The sequence below is a fragment of the Aethalodelphis obliquidens genome, unplaced genomic scaffold (assembly GCF_003676395.1).
Source record: "Aethalodelphis obliquidens isolate GAN/ISIS:26980383/991018 unplaced genomic scaffold, ASM367639v1 scaffold27, whole genome shotgun sequence".
Classification (NCBI taxonomy): domain Eukaryota; kingdom Metazoa; phylum Chordata; class Mammalia; order Artiodactyla; family Delphinidae; genus Aethalodelphis; species Aethalodelphis obliquidens.
Window position 1 is genome coordinate 7637409 of NW_020837971.1, and position 20623 is coordinate 7658031.

Consider the following 20623-nt stretch of genomic DNA (forward strand, 5'->3'; position numbering starts at 1 on the left):
AGTGAGGGAGCTCTAAAAACATTCTATCTTAGCTTTGCAATGAAGCTTTTAAAAGCTAATCCATTCAAATGCTTAGCAAGGTGGCCCAGGAGGATGAGCTGTCACTGGTACTGCATTGTTTGCAGAGGCACAAACAGCCGTCTTCAGGCACCAGCTCTCCCTACTTTCTGAATGCTGCTTACTTTAGGCCACCCCCAGATTGCAGGGGGGCGGGGGGGTGGCCAGATCTGTAGAAGATACTCATAGGCTCTCAGGTGCCCATCTGGGTCCATGAGGAGGTGGGCGGGAACACGCAGATGGCAGACCTCTAGTCCATCTCTGACTAAACGCCACAGCCCCTCGAGCCCGAGAGGTCGCAATCTCCATCCAAGCACTGATTCAAGTGGACCTGCCTTCATGCTTTTTACAGTGAGAAATTCATACTTTACTGAAGATGTGAGAAGGGAAATGGGTGGGGGGCAGCGGTGTTCATGTCACACAGAGCTCAGCACCTCCCTTGGAAAACAGGGAAATTTTTTATTTGGAAAAAAAAGAAAGGTGGGTGTGGAATAAGCACAGAAAATGCAGATAAAGACAGAACACGAGAGATATGGAACCACTCACTTGAGCGGGCAACTGTACTGGCCACCTTGGCCTGCAAATGCCAACATCACAAAAATGCTTAGGTCATCCTCTAAGATAGAACAATCATTTCCAAGAAGTAACCAGTCAAAAAAATAGAAAAAAAAAAAACTGCCTTTTCCAATCTGCTTCCTCGTGACCAGTCGTCAGAATGAGACCCTGCCTCTTCCTCTTGCCTTTGCAAGAGGGTAGCTGACCAACGAGGACTACATCTCTATAAAGAACACCTCCCTAGCAGCCCTTCTCAACCTGGGCTCCTCAAGAGAATGAAGACTGAATGCACCAAGGCATCTGCTTTGTGTAGGAAGTCACCTTCTCTCCTCCACGGCTAGATGAGTTACCAGCTACATGCCAATTGTGGGAGAATAGAAGAAAACAGCCATTCACATCATTTCCCACTGGGCTTAATTCGCCTGGACAACCCTGGCTGCAGAAAAGCTGTCAAGGTTATATTTTATTCTGTGACTCAGACATCAAAGAAACATCTAGTACCCAAGCCGTTATAGACTGTGGATTGAGAAATGATTAACTATTTGTGCCCTCCATCATTATAGGTCACGATAAAAATAAAAATAATTAGCAAAATTTCTATCTTATCAAATAAGGTACAACAAAAGAAGTATTGAATTCCAACTCAGACCTATGCTGGGGCCTAGGACTGTGTTGTCTAATATAGCAGGTACAACCCACATGTGGGTACTAATCCCTTGCAATGTGATTGGTCCAAATTGACATTGTCATAAATATAAGTATACACTGAATTTGAAAGGTTTAACATCAATAACACAGAATATTTAATATATAATTTTCATGAATTATATGCTGGAATTATAATTTTTTGTGTATATTTATTTAAATAAATTAACAAAGTTAATTAAAAAACAAAAACAACAACCAAAAAAAAAACTTGTGCCCTCAAGCAGTCCCAGAACACATCATCTCACTGCCCTTTCTGGTATCCGCTGAGAAGTGACATCTGGCCTCCATCCTCTCCTCCCCACAGCTCAAAGTTTCTCACTATGTCACTAACCAGACTTACTGATTTGATGACATGACTTTCTCAGGCACAGCTAAACCTTATTTCTGCTCCCATTTTTCTCACACTCTCTCCTTTCACTAGAACCATAGTTAGAGACAATTAAGGCTTCATCCACTCACAGCATTAACCTAAGAGAATACTGACAAAGCACTGATGGCTTGAATGCTCTTTTGTTATATAACAATCATCGAGTTTTACTCCAACAAATATACCTAGAAATAACTCTTCACTAACAGGTGTCATTGATGGTAGGGGAGAAGGTGAGGAAACAATTTTTCCTTCTGTAATTCTCATTAAAATTTTATCTGCTGATTTGACAGGTAAAAGAAGAAAAATTACCCAATTTTTCTTAAGGTTATGTGCAAATAGAAATCTTCATGGCTGGAGAAAACAGAACATAAATATCAACAGGATGTACTGACAACACACCCATTTCAAATGAATGCTACTCAGTGAAAGATGGGCTTGGGCGAAGGGGTGGTTTTCTATATATCCCACGTTTTTATGTGTAGTGAAGAAGGTACTCACGGTTGGAAAGCAGCAGCACTTTCAACAGAGGGACTTTGCAGAATATGCCACTGGGATAGGTGACAGCAGTTTCTGTTCATCTGACAGCTTCCTTACCTCCATTAAGAGCACAGAATGAGCAATATCCTTCCGTTTTCTTCTTGAATTGCCACTCAGCCTGCTCTGCTCTTCAGGGAACATGTCAAATTCCTAAGACTCTCTCTCAGGCACCACTATCATTTCAGCAAATCCGTACTCACATATAAGACCTACTGTCCCCTTACCAGACACAGTCTGCAGGATTGCTCTGGCATCTGAAATGATATTATTCGCCTTCTTTGAAGGAATGACATGATCAATATCCTTCTCTGAACAACCGCAAAATGACCCTTGAACACGAACAGTCAGAGAGAAGGAGGAGACGGAAGAAATGCCGAGTCACTAGCATACTTACTTGCCAGAGCCTTTTTTCCAGCTGCATGATAGGCTACAATATACTTCTTCCCCTCTCTATCTTCTGTTTTTGTTTCTAATCCTGGAAACAGAGATTTAATCGCTTGATGGATGACGGTTCTTTTCTCTTTGGTGTCCTCAATAACCTATTAAAAACACAGATAATGATACTACTAATTTGACAAACATTAAATAAGGAAATAATACTAAGGAATTAGTAAAAACACTACTCATCTTAATAATGATGTGAAGTAACCAAAGTACAGGGGTATGATTTCAAAAGTCTTTTTTTCAATTATTTTTTAAATTGAAGTATAGTTGATTTACAATGTTTCAGGTGTACAGCAAAGTGATTCAGTTATACATATATATATTCTTTTTCAGATTCTTTTCCATTATGGTTTATTACAAGATATTGAACATAATTCCCTGTGCTATACAGTAGGTCCTTGTTGTTTATCTATTTTATATACAGTAGTGTGTATCTTTTAATCCCAAATTCCTAATTTATCCTCCCTCCCCCCTTTACCCTTTGGTAACCATAAGTTTGTTCTCTATGTTTGTGAGTCTGCTTCTATTTTGTAAATAAGTTCATTTCTATAATATTTTAGACTCCACATATAAATGATACCACATTGTATGTCTTTCACTGTCTTACTTCATTTAGTATAATCATCTCTAGGTCCACCCATGTTGCTGCAAATGGCATTATTTCATTCTTTTTTATGCTGAGTAATATTCCATCGTACATATGTACCACATCTCTACCCATTCATCTTTCAATGGACATTTAGGTTACTTTCCTATCAGAAATCTTTTAGAGCTTCACAATACTGCAAATCCTAAGGGCCCATTTGGGACTTCCCTGGTGGCGCAGTGGTTAAGAATCCACGTGCCAATGCAGGGGACACGGATTCGATCCCTGGTCCAGGAAGATCCCACATGCCGTGGAGCAACTAAGCCCGTGCGCCACAATTACTGAGGCTGCACCCTAGAGCCAGCGAGCCACAATTACTGAAGCCCGCGTACCTAGATCCTGTGCTCCGAGATGAGAAGCCACCGCAACGAGAAGCCCATAAACCACAACATAGAGTAGCCCCTGCTAGCCACAAGGAGAGAAAGCCTGCACGCAGCAGCGAAGACCCAACGCAACCAAAAAAAAAAAACCAGCCCATTTATTGACCTTGTACAGCCGCCAGGCACTGTACCAATCACTTCACAATCACTGTCTTACTTAATCCCAATCAGCTCCCTATCATGCCACCAGTATATCTACTTAAGAGATGAGGAAAGTGAGGCTGAGAGAAGTTAAGGAATGTGTCTAAGATTATATAGCTGTAGGGTGGAAGAGCCAGATTTGAAATTCCAGAGCCACCCATCACAGACGCTCCCCCTTAGGGACTCGGCTGAACAATGAATACCTCAGGGCTCACAGATGGAAAAGCAGGTAAGCTGGGTCTCTGGAGATGTCAGAAACTCATTTCCCCGGATAGTCAAGTCTACTACTGCCTCCAATGAATCCTGTTCTATACTGAGTAACTTTATGATGACATTCTAGTACATCTGTTCACAAAAAAGAAAAATCTACACCAAGAAAATGTAAACTTATTAGTTACACAACTGTTTTTCAACTTCTGAGCATGTCTTACACAGAGAAATACATTTCATACTTGGAATCAATAGCCAGCAATACGTATGTGTTTGCTCCTTATTAAAAAATTTAACAGAAATTTACAGAACAGTATTTATCCTTACGATGTGCAATACACTGTTACTTTCTATTTTATTTTATTACATTTTTAAAATGTTGGTGAACAAGAGCTGGTTCTTTAAAAGGGTAAACAAAAATCGACAAACCTCTGGCCACACTCACCAAATAAACAAAATAAGAAATGAAAGAGGAGAAATAACAACCGAAACCATAGAAATACAGAAAACCTTAAGAGAATACTATGAACAATTATATGCCAAGAAATTCACCAACTTAGAAGAAATGGACAAGTTTCTAGAAACATACAGCCCACCAAAACTGAATCAAGAAGAAATAGATAATTTGAACAGACCAATCACTAGAAGTGAAATAGAATCTGTAATTAAAAAACTCCCTGCAAACAAAGGTCCAGGACCAGATGGCTTCACTGGGGAATTCTACCAAACATACAAAGAACAACTTACACCGATCCTTCTCAAACTCTTCCAAAAGACTGAGAAGGAGGGAACACTCGCAAAGTCATTCTATGAAGCCACCATCACCCCATACCAAAACCAGACATAGTCACCATCAAAAAAAACAATACCTTTGATGCAAAAATCCTTAACAAAATATTAGCAAACTGAATCCAACAACAAATAAAAAAGATTATATACCATGATCAAGTTGGATTCATCCCAGGGTCACAAGGATGGTTCAACCTACGCAAATAAATCAATGTGAGGGACTTTCCATTGCAGGGGACACAGGTCGATCCCTAATTGGGGAACTAAGATTCCACATGCCACATGACGCAACCAAAAAAAAAAATTCAATGTGACATCAACATAAGAAAAAACAAAAATCACATGATCATCGCAATAGATGCAGAAAAAGCATTTGATAAAATTCAATATCCAGGGCTTCCCTGGTGGTGCAGTGGTTGAGAGTCCGCCTGCCGATGCAGGGGATGCAGGTTCGTGCCCCGATCTGGGAAGATCCCACATGTCGTGGAGCTGCTAGGCCCGTGAGCCATGGCCGCTGAGCCTGTGCATCCGGAGCCTGTGCTCCACAACGGGAAAGGCCACAACAGTGAGAGGCCCGCATACAGGCAAAAAAAAAAAAAATTCAACATCCATTCATGATGAAAACTCTTATCAAAGTGGGTATAGAGGGAACAAAGCTCAACATAATAAAAGATATTGATGACAAACCCACAGCCAACCTAATACTCAAAAGTGAAAAGCTGAAAGCCTACCCACTAAAATCTGGAATAAGGATGCCCACTCTCACCACTTCTATCCAACATAGTATTGGAAATCCTAGCCACAACAATCAGACAAGAAAAAGAAATAAAAGGTATCGAAATTGGAAGAGAAGGGGTAAAACTGTCATTATATGCAGATGACATGATTTTATATACAGACAACCCTAAAGACTCCACACAAAAACTACTAGAACTGATAAATGAATTCAGCAAGGTAGCAGGATACAAGATTAACATACAGAAATCAGTTGCATTTCTTTACACTAACAATGAAATATCAGAATGGGAAAGCAAAAAGACAATCCTTTGAAAAATCGCAAAAAAAAAAAAAAAAAAAAAAACCCAAAAAACTGGGAATTCCCTGGCGGTCCAGTAGTTAGGACTCAGCACTTTCACTGCCATGGTCCCAGGTTCAATTCCCGGTCAGGGAACTTAGATCCTACAAGCTGCACAGTGCAGTGAAAAAAAAACAACACTGAGGAATAAACCTGACCAACAAGATAAAAGCCTTACATGCTGAGAACTATAAAACATTGATAAAGGAAACTGAAGATGATTCAAAGAAATGGAAAGATACCCCATGTTCTTGGATTGGAAGAATTAATATTGTTAAAAATGGCCATACTACCCAAAGCAATCTATAGATTTAATGTGACCCCTATCAAATTACCCATGACATTTTTCACAGCACTAGAACAAATAATCCTAAAATTTATATGGAACCATATAAGACGCAAAATTTCCAAAGGAATTCCGAGGAGGAAGAACAAAGCTGGAGGCATAACCCCCCCAGACTTCAAACAATATTACAAAGCTACAGTAAAACAGTGTGGTACTGGCACAAAAACAGACGCATGGATGAATGGAACAGAATAGAGAGCCCAGAAATAAACCCACACACCTATGGCTGATTAATCTTTGACAAAAGAGGCAAGAATATACAATGGGAAAAAGTCTCTTCAGCAAGTGGTGTTGGTAAAGCTGGAGAGCCGCATGTAAATCAACAAAGTTAGAACACTCCCTCACACCATACCCAAAAATAAACTCAAAATGGCTTAAAGACTTAAATATAAGACTTGACACCATAAAGCTAGAAGAGAACATAGGCAAAACATTCTCTGACATAAATCGCAGCAATGTTTTCTTAGCTCAGTCTCCCAAGCCAATACATATAGAAGCAAAAATAAACAAATAGGATCTGATCAAACTTGTAAGCTTTTGCACAGCAAAGAAAAGAAAAATGAAAAAGCAACCTACCACCTGGGAGAAAATATATGCAAATGATGTGACTAACAACGGATTAATTTCCAAAATACACAAACAGCTCATATAGCTCAATATCAAAAAAAAACCCCGAACAACCTAGTCAAAAAATGGGCAGAAGACCTAAACAGACATTTCTCCAAAGAAGGTAATACAGATGGCCAATAGGCACATGAAAAGATGCTCAACAATGTTAATTACTAGAGAAATGCAAATCAAAACCACAATGAGGTACCACCTCACACTGGTCAGAATGGCCATCATTAAAAAGTCTACATATAACAAATGCTGGAGTGGGTGTGGAGGAAAGGGAACACTTCGACAGTGTTGGTGGGAATGTAAATTGATGAAGCCACTATGGAAAACAGTCTGAAGGTTCCTCAAAAAACTAAAAATAGAATTGCCATATGATCTAGCAATCCCACTCCTGGGCATATATTCAGACAAAACTATCATTTGAAAAGATACATGCACCCTAATGTTCACAACAGCACTATTCACAATAGCAAAGACATGGAAACAACCATGATGTCCATCGACAGATGAATGGATAAAGACGATGTGGTACATATAATATATACAAGGTAATATTACTGAGCCATAAAAAAGAAGGAAATAATACCATTTGCAGTAACATGCATGGACCTAGGGATTATCATACTAAGTGAAGTAAGTCAGACAGAGAAAGACAAATACCATATAATATGTGATATGTGCAGTCTAAAATATGATACAAATAAAGAACTTATTTACAAAATAGAAACAGACTCACAGACGTAGAGAACAAACTTACGGTGACCAAAGGAGAAAGGGGATGGGGGGAGGAATAAATTAGGAGTTTGGGATTAACAGATACAAACTACCATATATAAAGTACATAAACAACAAGGTCCTACTATATAGCACAGGGAACTATCAATATATTCAATATCTTGTAATAAACCTTAATGGAAAAGATTATGAAAAAAGAAAAAAAAATATATATATATATGCAAACTGAATCACTCTGCTGTACACCAGAAACTAACACAACACTTTAAATCAACTATACTTCAATTAAAAAAAAATGTTGGTTAAGCTACACTAAATTGATTTCATGACCCACACTGATGGACTGCAACCTGCAAGCTAAGAAGATGTAACTACTACTAGCTAAACCTAACAATATTCTAGCAAAATTAAAAATGTAAAAGAAAAGTACACTATAATTATAGATAAGTGACATTTTCATATCAAAAAGTGAGCCAGGGAATTCCCTGGAGGTCCAGTGGTTAGGATACTGTGCTCCCACTGCTGGGGGCCTGGGTTCAATCCCTGGTGGGGGAACTAAGATCCCGCAAGCAGCACAGCGCAGCACACCCCCCCACCCCACACCTCCACCAAAAAACTGAGTCTACATCTAGAATTCACTGAAAGCAATGAGCTGGAATCATAATTAGTGTATATGAATGAATACATACTCAGACCTCAAAAATTCAGAAAGTCCATCCTCCTATTTTTTAGATGAGGACACTTGCCCAAGGTTAATACTCCTTAATGTAAAACCTTTCAGTAGATGGCATAACTATGATTTTTAAGGTGACAGTAAATCTTGCCATCTCTGTAGGAAAAGTGTATTATGGGGCTAAGATATGTATCTGTGTTGCACAAGCAACGGAAGCCTGGATCATCCTCCTAGACTGCTCTCAAAACCAATTCTTAGGAATTTTCTCCTTGGCATTGCTGGACATTTTGTCTATGAGTAAATTCAGTAATTAAAGATCCCTAAAATTTTAACAGTGCATATTTTTTGGAAATTTTGGTGGGTAGACGAGGAGATGAGGGTTGGAGGCAAATAATAAATTCTGAAAAGTTACAGTAAACTCTTTTTACCTGGGAGCAATGGAAGGAGAAATTTCAAACAACCCCAAATCCAGCAAGTCGCCAAAATATAGGACAAAATGAATTTAATAAACTTTAAATTCTAATAATCTTGTGCTTCAAGATTCTTAAAATCTTGTAACATATTTGCTTTGCTACAGAGATCACCTAGAGCTGCTCTGTTCCGTATGGTCATCACTAGCCACACGTGGCAACTGAGCACTTGAAATGTGGCTAGTCTGAACAGAGATGTGCTACCAGTATAAAATACCACTGGATTCTGAAGACTTAGTAGGAAAAAAAGAAAGTAAAACATGTCATTAGTAATTTTTTAAATATTGATTACATATTGAAATATTTCGGGTAAATAAAATATACTGTCAAAATTATTTGCCTGTTTTTACTTTTACATTTTTTTTGAAGATTTAAAATTAAAAACATGGCTCGCATCACAGTTCCACTGGACAGGGCACTTCCCTGGCCATCCAGTGGTTGAGACTCTGCACTTCCAATGTAGGGGGCGCAGCTTCGATCCCTGGTCAGGAAACTAAGATCCCACATGCCACACGGCACAGCCAAAAAAACAAAACAAAACAAACAAAAACAAACAACAAAACAAAAAGAATCCACCACAATTCCACTGGACAGCACTAATCGAGAATAAAATTTTCATAATGAAAAGCTTTTTAAAAGGCATTTACTGTTCTATTTAGTAGCTGAGCTCTCTTTTTCTTGAATAGCAGAAGTAGACTCAAGATGAGCAAAGCAACACTCCCTTACCTCCTTCCCCCAATTCCTCCCCCTCCCAGAGTCCAATTTGAGACCACCAGGCCTTTGGAGCCAGGGCTTCCCTATCAGGACCATTGTCAGGCTGCGACAGTCCTTTGCAGCAGACACTGTGTGATATAATGGTCACTTTGCAGTTCTAAACAACAGATTTCTTTGTTGATTTGTGGTCACATAAAAAATTTTTTAAGCAGAAACATAATCTTTTTATTTTTGGGGGGCCATAGCTTATCTGGATACTCGTTATCTGCCACTGATAAAAACATTTTTAGTGCAATGCACTTTTAGATCAAAAAGGGCAAAGCCATCCTTTTGTTAACTACTGTAATTTTCCCAAAAGACATTTATTAACAGCCACCCAACAAGAAGCAATTCAAACCCTGGGGACTTCCCTGGTGGTCCAGTGGGTAAGATTCCGCACTCCCAATGTAGGGGGTCAGAGTTCGACCCCTGGCCGGAGAAGTAGATCCTGCATGCATGCCGCAACTAAAAGTCCACATGCCACAACTAAGAAGTCCACACTCGGCAACTACAGATCCCGCATGCCGCAACTAAGAACCGGTACAGCCAAAATAAATAAATAAAATAAATAAATAAAAAATAAAATAAAAACCTTTTCATATGTTTTTGTGCTACTTACCTCGATGGCAACACTGGTTTCCTTATTTTTAAAAAGCTGGAGCTCTTCTAAACGCTGCTTTTCTTCAGGTGTTAAAACCGTAAATACGTCTTCTGAAGGATCCTTTAAAATAACCATGAGAACTCCCAGTGAGTCGCACACAGAATTCGAGGCTGTCAAAGCTCTGTATTTCTATGATCTCCAGGAAAGGCTATTTTTATTCAGAAGGTGACTTCTGCTAGAGAGCTGCTCTTACCTCTTCATCTACTGGGACAGACAAGTCACTCAAATGGCTGATCCGTCCATTTTTTCCTATTTCGTGAACAACGAAGTCAGAATATCTGAGGAAAAGAAAACGTAAACTCTCAGAGCATTAACATTTTGCTGCCTATTAATTTTAGGAGAAAGTTTCTCAACAGTAAGCCTTATCATTGTGCAAAACAGGGATTAAAAATAAAAACCTTCAGTGCAAAGTCACGGAGTTATTGTTTTCTGGTTTCACAATGAATTCTAAGCCACACCTTGGCTTGGTACCAGAATGTACAGAAAAGACCCTCTGAACTTCTAGAATAGTCTTCCAGAAAAATGCCTAAATCAAAGCTTATTAATGTTGCCCTATGATTATACAGTCCATTCTAAAGTAAATCACAAAACACAGTAAATTTAATCAAATCAGAAGCCTGTGTATCTACCGTGAACCACCCGGAAGCTTACCTTTATGCTAAAAACTTTACAGACATTATTTAAAATACTCTCAACAACCCTCAGGTAGAATTATGATCCAATTTTGGACAAGGATACTGAAGCTCAGAGGAGTTAAGTAACTATGAAGTGGCTGAAGTGGATTCACACCCAGATCCACCTGGCTCCAAAGACCACCTTCTTTCTCCTGCAGATGTGGCCCATTCAGGTGAAAAATTTTTAAGATCAATTCAAGGGAAAACTTGAAACCATTTAAAGTAATATATTCTAAGGAAATAAACAGCACCCATTCACATATTGACAGGGGATGCCACAGGGAAATTGTTATTTAGTCATTTTATCTTCAGATAGTTTCGTTTACTCATCCAGGCAGCTTTCCTTCATCCTATTCCTTATTGACCATCAGTGTGAACAATCCTTGGGGACAGAAAGCTAAATGGAAAAAAGGACTGCTGATTTCTTTCTAGAGAAAAGAACTAATGTAACTAAAACAACCTGACGTAAACGAAACATACCTTTCTTTTAAGATTCCTGAGAATCCTTGGTGAGAACTCACGAACTTGGTGATGCCCACATCCAGCTCGGTGAGCCCGTGCTTCATCATGCTGGCGAAGCTCTCTGCCTCTTCCTCCTCCTCCCCCTCCTCTGAAAGGCCATCTTCCTCCCCCTCCTCCTCCGACTGGGGGTCAGAATTCTTTTTATCCTCTCCGGCCGTTTCGGGTGGCCCAGGCACCTTTTCACCGCTGGGTAGAGAGTTGTTCTCTAGCCCGTCTTGACCTTTGGTCGGACAGCATTCTGAGACCTTCTGTCTCTTTGCCTCACCTGGGGCCACACTGTCATTATCTTCGACGGCAACGGACCCCCGTTTCAATGACACACCCGTCATTTCTGTCATCTCCATTTTCAAGGTTCCAAGAAAACATTTAAGAGAACCTTTTAGAAGCAAGAAAGAGCAGGCAGTAACAATCACTTCAATAAAGAATTGGGTTTCAGCAAATAGAGGCACATTTAACTTTGTTCCTAGGGTCCTAAATATCATTTATGAAAATAATTCTCCCAAATATACTTTTAGTGGCATAGAAAAATGGTACAGTATTTCTGCAGGGAATTTGACAGCAAAAGCCTTAAAAATATGGATGCCTCTTGACCCAGAAATACTACTTTCAGGGATTACCCTAAAAAAATAATTAAGAAAGTGCTTAAAGTTTTAACTGTAAGGATGCCCATCTCAGTACTTTTACATTAACAAAAAATTAAGAACAATGACATCTAGGTACATAAACTGAACAACATGTAGAAACAATGTGAAAAGAAACCGGGAAAGGTAGTTACTTCTAGGAGAGGGTGTAGGTGGCTGCGGAGAGCAGGGAGACTTGTTTTTACTGAATACCACAGTTGTAGCACCTGAGTTTTGTTTCACGTATATTGTTATCGTTTAGGAAAGCTGATTAAGTTAAAAGTATATAAATAAGTTTACTAACATGAGTCATTTACTAATATGACTGATACCATGTCATTTTTATTTTTTTATTTATTTATTTTTTTTGCGGTACGCGGGCCTCTCACTGCCACGGCCTCTACCGTTGAGGAGCACAGGCTCCAGACGCGCAGGCTCAGCGGCCACGGCCCACGGGCACAGCCTCTCTGCGGCATGTGGGATTCTCATGGACCAGGGAACGAACCCGAGTCCCCTGCATCGGCAGGCAGACTCCCAACCACTGCGCCACCAGGGAAGCCCCATGTCATATTTTTTTAAAAAGCAAGGAGAATGGGGAGTTCTTTAATGAGTATAGAGTTTCAGTATTGCAAGATGAAAAAGAGCTCTATATATTGGTTCCACAATGTGTATGTACTTAACACTAATGAACTGCACACTTAAAAATGGTTAGAATGATGTTATGTGTATTTTGCCACAATTTAAAAAATACAGATTATCATTTAACTAGCCCATACACAATGTACCAAGCAAAAGTCTAGGAAACCATATGCACTTCCCAGTACGGAGCACACACTTATCTAAGACCGCAAGTGCCTGTCTAATTTGATCTTATTTGATGCTCTTGTTGAGATAAGGATAAAGCTTCTTCCTATATTACCTATATAGGGAAATGCTAAAATTAACATACGAACTTGGTAAACATTAAGAACATAAATGAGCAGAATATTCTAGTTCTCCAAGGCTTGGTTAATAAGAAGCCCACCTACAGAAGCATCTACAGTAGAATAATAATGATGAACTAAATTTTAAGAATCCGGGGCTTCCCTGGTGGCGCAGTGGTTGAGAGTCCGCCTGCCAATGCAGGGGACACGGGTTCGTGCCCCGGTCCAGGAAGATCCCACGTGCCGCGGAGCGGCTGGGCCCGTGAGCCATGGCCGCTGAGCCTGCGCGTCCGGAGCCTGTGCTCCGCAACGGGAGAGGCCACAACAGTGAGAGGCCCACGTACCGCAAAAAAAAAAAAAGAAAACCACACAAAAAAGAATCCGTATTTGATCTTGCCTCATTGTCAAAAGTCAAGAATGGAAAGAAAAGTGAAAAGTGGAAGGCTACAAAAAAAAAAGAAGGGGGGGGAGTAGAGAAAAATGTCAGTAAAAACAATTTCCTTTGAAAGACAAAAAAAAAAAGAAAATGGAAGAAACCAAGAAACGGGTACTGAAGTAGACTACAACTAGTTATACAAAATTATCTCTAATCCAAGTAAAAAAGCACTTATTCTTTATGTGTTCTAAGCAAGGTATAGTAAAAGAGAATGCTAGTTTATGAGATGCTGATGGTGTTTCATTCTCACTTTATATCAACGGAACTGTCCTCAGAGCCTACACACCAGTGACGGAGGCAGGCAGGGCCCAGGGCTTCCCTGAGACATGGGAACACACAGAAGACCTCAGGGGGCATTGGCGTGAGGGGGTCTGAGAAGACCTCTTCCTAATGGAAGACTAGATGTGAACACCCGAGTCAAGCTTTGGGGAACGAGTAAGAGAGAGGCTGTGCAAAAAGCGGTAGGAAGGTGGTACAGCATGTGCAGAGGCACGGGAGAGCATGGAGCGCGGGAGCAACCCCACTGAGCTCACCATGCATCACGAGGGTAAAACACACATGCAGAGAACCTACACTTAAAGCTGGGGAGCTGGCGGAAGCCACACCAAGCTGAACTGAGGAGATTACATCCGAAAAAACAAATCGTCACCTGATGCATAAGTCAGAGAGATTTCGCGGTATCCCTTCGAAGAGAAATACCGGGGTTAGGCTGGGAGATTAGGTAAGACGGCAACTGAGGTAAGACGGCAACTGAGGTAAGAAATCAGTACAACCTGATCTAAGGCTGAGGCAAAGGTGACAGAAAGGAGGGGTGGATTCAGGGACACTTAAGAGGTGGTGCGGACAGGACTGGGTGATAAATGTGAGAGGAAAGAGGAAATGCTACAGGATGACTCAGGTTTTCTGTCTCGGGGAACTGAGAGGATAAGGGGAGCTCTTCCTGACACGGGGACCCTAGGAAGAGGCATGGGGGGAGGAGGGATATAAGCACACGTACAGTCCTGCGGTGTTGCTGGCACCTGGGGTACATCCCATGGCCACTTATTACACTGTGTCACACATATTCTCACCCCAAACCCACAATGGCTTCCCGATGCCCCAGTGGCGGTGTAGACCTCAACCAGGGGCTGGACATGTCCTGTGAGCAGATGATGCGGAACCACGGGCTTCAGAGGGAGCGGCGTCACTGCATAAGTGCCTGCACGAGGCCAAGAAGGCGGTGCCGCCCACAGAGAAGCCCCAGGTGGTGAAGAAGCACCTGTGCAGCGTGATCATCCTGCCCGAGATGGTGGGCAGCATGGTGGGCATCTACAACGGCAAGCCCTTCAGCCAGGTAGAAATCAGCCTGGGAGGATGGGCCACTACCTAGGTGAGTTCTCAGTCACCTACAATCCAGCACTGGGGCCACCCACGCCTCCCGGTTCATCTCCCTCAAGCAGCCTGCTGGCCACTAAAGACACAGACAGCTCTAGAAAAAAACGAAAACAAAAAACCCTCACAACGTTCCCAGCTGGCAGGACAGGATCTACCAGCAGATCCCAATACCCTTCTTGAGGTGAGAAGAGGAGAGCACGGCCAGTAACAGCCACATCCGCAGCTGGGCTCAGACTTCACGGTCTGCAGGACGTCTACCTCCTACCCAGGACGCAGAGAACTCATCAGTCTCCCTCTCAACAACGTGATGGCCATAAGCCTGGATGGAAACACCAGTTACTTCCTCTGCTCCAACCTTCTGCTTTGGCACCATCCATCATCCAGCACCATGTGCCACTATCTTCCACACAGGCCTCCGACGACCGAGGCCCAGCCCGCACAGGTGCCCATTCCCAGCCTGACCATTCACGAGCTCTCTCTTGTGGGAGGTCCTCCACACCTGTCTCAGCCCTGGACTCCCTTGTCCTTTGAGACTCATCTGAAGACCACGAGCCCTGACTCCCATGCCTTCCTCTCTGTTAAGTCCATGTCTTCCCATTTTACCTCCCTTCATCTGCACTACCCATGTGGGCACCCAGATACCGTGCTTTCCCTCACCACTTTCTAGCTGTGTAACTGGTCTGAGTAAATTACTTAATCTCTCCAAGCCTCTGTTCTTCAGCTGTAAAACGGGAATGACACGTGCTTCACGGGACTGTGGTGAAGATTAAATGAGATGACAAACACAGAGTGGCTGGCCACAGTAGGAACTAGATAAATGCCAGTCCCCTGTTCTCCCTCAAGAGGTCTGCAGATTCTTTGAGGACAGTAATTCTTTTGTGCCTGCCAGAGAATCCAGAGAGGTATAACAAGCATCAATAGATATTTTGAAGAATTCTTGAAACAGGTGCTGAAACTGTTCCCCATCTACAGGTATCAAAGACCTACTAAGTAGCAATTCCCTAATGAAATACTGGACCTGGGCAATGACATCCATGGCCACTAACATCACAAAAAATAGACAACCAGACACTGCAGGCCCCTGAAAGGACACGCTGTTATCTATGAAGTTCTTACTGATTGAAACCCTATGTCTAACTACTAGTTTAGATGGCATACACGGACAAAAGATGTTAAACACCACCATGCAGAAGCAATTAGCAAAAGTGTGAATGTGGGAAACTCAACAAGGACCAGGACAGTCCTTCAACTAATAAACAGCAAGACAAAAAAGAGGAAAGGGTAACATATAGATAAACCTACAAAGAAATGTAATGGGTGGATCCTTCTTTGAATCCAGGTTTAAACAAATCAACTGTTTAAAAAGGTACTTATGAAACAATCAGATATACTGAAACAGAAAGGATATTTGATGACATTGAGATAGCATGGGGCTTCCCTGGTGGCACAGTGGTTAAGAATCCGCCTGCCAATGCAGGAGACACGGGTTCGAGCCCTGGTCCGGGAAGATCCCACATGCTGCGGAGCAACTAAGCCCGTGAGCCACAACTACTGAGCCTGCGCTCTAGAGCCTGTGCTCTGCAACAAGAGAAGCCACCAGAATGAGAAGCCCACGCACCGCAACGAAGAGTAGCCCCCGCTCTCCACAACTAGAGAAAGCCTGCACACAGCAACAGAGACCCAATGCAGCCAAAAATAAATTAAATAAATTAATTAGAAAACAAACAAAAAAAAGTATCTTCATTAAAAGATAACATGGTCAACATTTTAAGGTATAATAATATCATTGTGGTTACACTTAAAAGTAGAATCTTTGTTTTAGAGATACAGGATGAAATCTTTATGGTTGAAAAGATATGAAGTCTGGACTTTGTTCCAGAATAGTTTACCAGTGATGAATGAAAGTGTACTGGGGTATAGATTTAAAACAAGACTGGCCATGAGTTGATAATTGTTGAAACAACAATGGGTGATGAGAATATGGGGATGTCATCACATCATTCTCTCTACTTTGCATGTTTGAAATTTTTTATAATAAAAATAAGAGTTCAAGGTATCAAAAGGTACACTAATTATTCTATTCTCATCAAACCACCACTCTGTCCAGCTCTACTGCTCCCTCTCTCCCATCACCTGTTCTTCAAACACAGAGACATGCAGTCCCAAGATACCACCCCTTCCATCTTCATTTCTTCAAGCGTCCCAAACCTCAACAGCTCTTAACTCCTAAGCCACACTCAACACTCCTGCTCACTAGCCCAGTTGCACGATCCTTGCTAAACCTCAACCAAGTACCAATCCTACTGTCTCCATCTGTGTTCCTGGCTGCTGCTGGAGAAAACATCACCAGGTGAGGGGACTTCCTCTTGTGACAGCCCTCCATACTGCCTGGCCATCCCTGGTCAGCAGGGTCTTCTCCAAGTCCTGTGTGCCACTCACAAAGAAAACAGGGATCCTGGGACAGACACACCTCCTTCCAGCACATTCACAAGACCCCTTATTATAACCATTCTCCTGCAACTGCACCCCTCTGAAGGGAATTCCAGACTCCTTTTAACAGTCACTCACTCATCCCTGCACTCCATCCCCTCAGCAAATACTCACCGCACACCCCTGTACCAGGCGTTATTTCCAGGTACTGCATGCAACACCCTAGCAAACCAAATAAACGCCCCGCCAGCGTGGAGCTTACATTCTGGTGGAAGATCTGGCTTCTACTCCGTGCTTTTGTCCTGCTTCTCGGGTGCTCTTTTCCCCTCCTGCTCAACATGCTGCTTAAATTTGGGCTTCCCCAGTCCTGTTCCCTTCTCATTCCCAAGTTTTCCAGCCAAGACGCATCTCCAACTCCCTGATTTACTCAGGGGAGGGGTCCAAGGCAATCATAACGACCGCTAAACAATGATAGTGTACAGGGAGCTCAATCAAGCCTTGCTTCAACCCTGCGACTTAGGCGTCATTAATATTACCATCTTAGCCACTAAAAAACAGACTATCTTGCTCTAGGTCACACAGTCTGGTAAGAGGTAGAATCAAACATCAAATTCAACATGCCCCAAAGTGATCTCATCATTTCCCACCACAAATGCACTTCTATTATTTATTTTTTAAATTAATTAATTAATTTTTTTTGGCTGTACTGTGTCTCTGTTGCTGCACGCGGGCTTTCCTTAGTTGCATGGGGCAGGGGTTACTCTTCGTTGCAGTGCACAGGCTTCTCATTGCAGTGGCTTCTCTTGTTTCGGAGCATGGGATCTAGGCGCATGGGCTTCGGTAGTTGTGGCTCACGGGCTCTAGAGCAGAGGCTCAGTAGTTGTGGCGCAGGGGCTTAGTTGCTCTGCGGCATGTGGGATCTTCCCAGACCAGGGATCGAACCTGTGTCCCCTGAATTGGCAGGCAGATTCTTAACCACTGCACCACCAGGGAAGCCCTGTACTTCTTTTAAATTGCACCTCTCAAGGAACGTTAGCAACAAACTACCAGTCACCTAAGCCAAAATATGGACATCACCCCATCTCCTCACTCTCCCCTATGTGAATGAAATTCTAGAAGGTTTAGGACAGCATTGTTACACCTAACATCCCTGGAATGAGAATACTAGCAGATCGTGGATCTGAAGTATCAACCACTGGTTTCAACTCTTGCTTGGCAGTTTGGGCATATGACTTGGAGCCTGATCTAGGTTTTGCCATTTACCACGTGGGTCACCTCTCTTAAGTATCAGTTCCTTTCCCTTTAAAGCTGAAAATGATGACTTGGTCAAAGGTCTGTACTAGCTGCTGCTATTCAACTGTTGGTCATTAATATTTATTATGGATGGTTTCCACTGCAGAACTGTATTGCTGAGTCTGGGGAAAACCAAAGCTTCTTATGCTTCTTTTGTTCTCTGGACTAATGATTAAACATGGCTTTCTCCTTCAGATACCATTTAATTTTAAGAGACCCTCAAAGCACTGCCAAGAGCACCAAATAAACAGACCTTTAGTATCTTTTGGCAGTCCTTTTCTTGATACTGTGGACACTTGCCTGATCTCTTTTTCTTGTTACATTTAATTGTAAAGACAAGCTCATTAAACAAAAGTATACTTTTCATTTGTTTTAGCCAACGGCCCTAACACAGAGATTATTAAAGTATATATAGCACAAGTGATTATAAATCACTCAATATAAATTTTGCTAAGTTCTGTCTGTGGGCCTAGAAGCCGAGAACATATTTGCTAGAACAGGTATGCAAACGTCTGTGCTAAGGGAGGCAGAACTCAAATCAGTGTTGTTTTCTTAAGCAGAAACTACACAAAAGAGAAGACTGAAATGAAATACAATTTTTAAATGAGAGAGAGAATGAATCATGTGAACATCCAAGAGGCCAAGAAGAATTCAACCAGAAAAATAAAACAACCCTGACCGTCCCCATTTGATTTCCCTAAGGAAATGAGCTTTGCATTCAGGATAATCTAAATATACATATTCAAGCCTTCTACCTCAAAGCTGTAAAAAGTGACTGGCTTTAAAAAAAAGGGGGGGGGGATGGGGAGTAAAGGGACCAGCTTTATGAGTTTTCTAAATGGTACTAAAATTTAAAAAAAATTTTAAGAAACATAATGCTGTACAAAAACACTATCCATGATACTAATGAGAGCTTCTCAAATGTCAACTAAAATCTTTATCGACGAGAAACTTGATGCTACGACTGGGAAGAGAATGAAATTTAATGATACTTACCCATGAACTCAACGTCCTACACAATTCTTTAGAGGGAATACTAAAGTAATAGGCTTTGTTTCTTTTACACTCTGAACGAGCCAAATGGGATTAGAAATATTACAATTTTAACAGTATTTAAAAGTCTGTTTCATTAAGACATTAGATTCACCAATAAGCTTCCTCTACAATCCACAACAAAAATAAAGTTTAACATTTTCAAAATTTTAATACAAGACTGACAGTCCCTTAACATTACTTCCTGCAAAATGAACATCTAAAGAAGAGCCATAATAATCTTATCTGTACTTCAAAACCCTCCACAATTTCCACTTTTTAAATGCATCTATCCTCCGTCCTCTGCAAACCATCAAGAATCCCTCCAGCTTTCACAATAAAGAGCACTCTCTTCAGGGCAGCGCACATACCACACTCTAATATGCAAAGTCATTAAGTCCCTTAGATTCATTCATTTCACAAATATTTATTAACCACCTCTTATGTGTCTGGCACTGTTCCAGGCACTGGGGAAAAGAGGAAAATTTCCTACTTCCATTAAGCTTACATATCAGAGAATAAAATAAAACAATCTCAGAACATGCACGCATAAGAGCTACAAGTCAAGCAGAGTAACGACAGTGAGAGTACGAGGGGTGCTCTTTAGTGAAGTCTCTCTAACGAAGTGCCTTGTGAGCAAAGACTTGAAGGAAGACATGAAAAGATGTGTGTGTTCGGGCAGCAGGTACAGTGCCTGTAAAGAACCTGAGGCAGGAGCAAACTTATTCAACAGACCAGCTGGACTGTTATTTCTCTCTCCTACTTGGGGCCAAAAGCCACGTTTCATTAACAGCTCTACTGCACCAGCTTCTATCAATCAAAAGATAGAAGTTCAAAAGGAGTTATAAATTAATTCACACGAACTGTTGGCTACTTTGCCTAATGATTGAACAACATCACTGCCTATCCAGTATGAGTGTACAGTCTGATTTTGGGCAGGTGCCTCGATTGCCAAGGCAAGGAGGTGCAAGGCAAGGATTGCCAAGGTGATGGGGGATATGCCGGCTTCACAGATTAGAGACTTGAAACAAAAGTCCTTAGTAACCCTATATTTTCGGAATGAAAAAAAAAAAAGGGTCGGACAACGGAACCAAATATTTGAAAGACTAAACTCTCCAAACCCTATTTCTTGGCAGGCGCTAATACCCAGG

At 41.5% G+C, this 20623-nt stretch overlaps 1 protein-coding gene and 1 pseudogene across 3 annotated transcripts in view; one reads left to right on the forward strand and one right to left on the reverse strand.

Moving 5' to 3' along the window:
- Positions 1–20623, reverse strand: part of PUS7 (pseudouridine synthase 7) — a 105962-nt gene that overhangs the window by 36145 nt on the left and 49194 nt on the right. For all 3 annotated transcript variants that reach the window (XR_003436548.1, XM_027123876.1, XM_027123877.1), the window contains exons 2-5: positions 11323–11740; positions 10362–10446; positions 10127–10228; positions 2622–2766 (exon numbers count right to left, since the gene is read on the reverse strand). Coding sequence is in view for 2 of the 3 variants with exons in the window: in XM_027123876.1 (XP_026979677.1) it covers positions 2622–2766; positions 10127–10228; positions 10362–10446; positions 11323–11740 (750 nt within the window). In the remaining variant the exon portion in view is untranslated. The remainder of the gene's footprint in view (positions 1–2621; positions 2767–10126; positions 10229–10361; positions 10447–11322; positions 11741–20623) is intronic.
- Positions 14105–16212, forward strand: LOC113629456 (40S ribosomal protein S15 pseudogene; annotated as a pseudogene).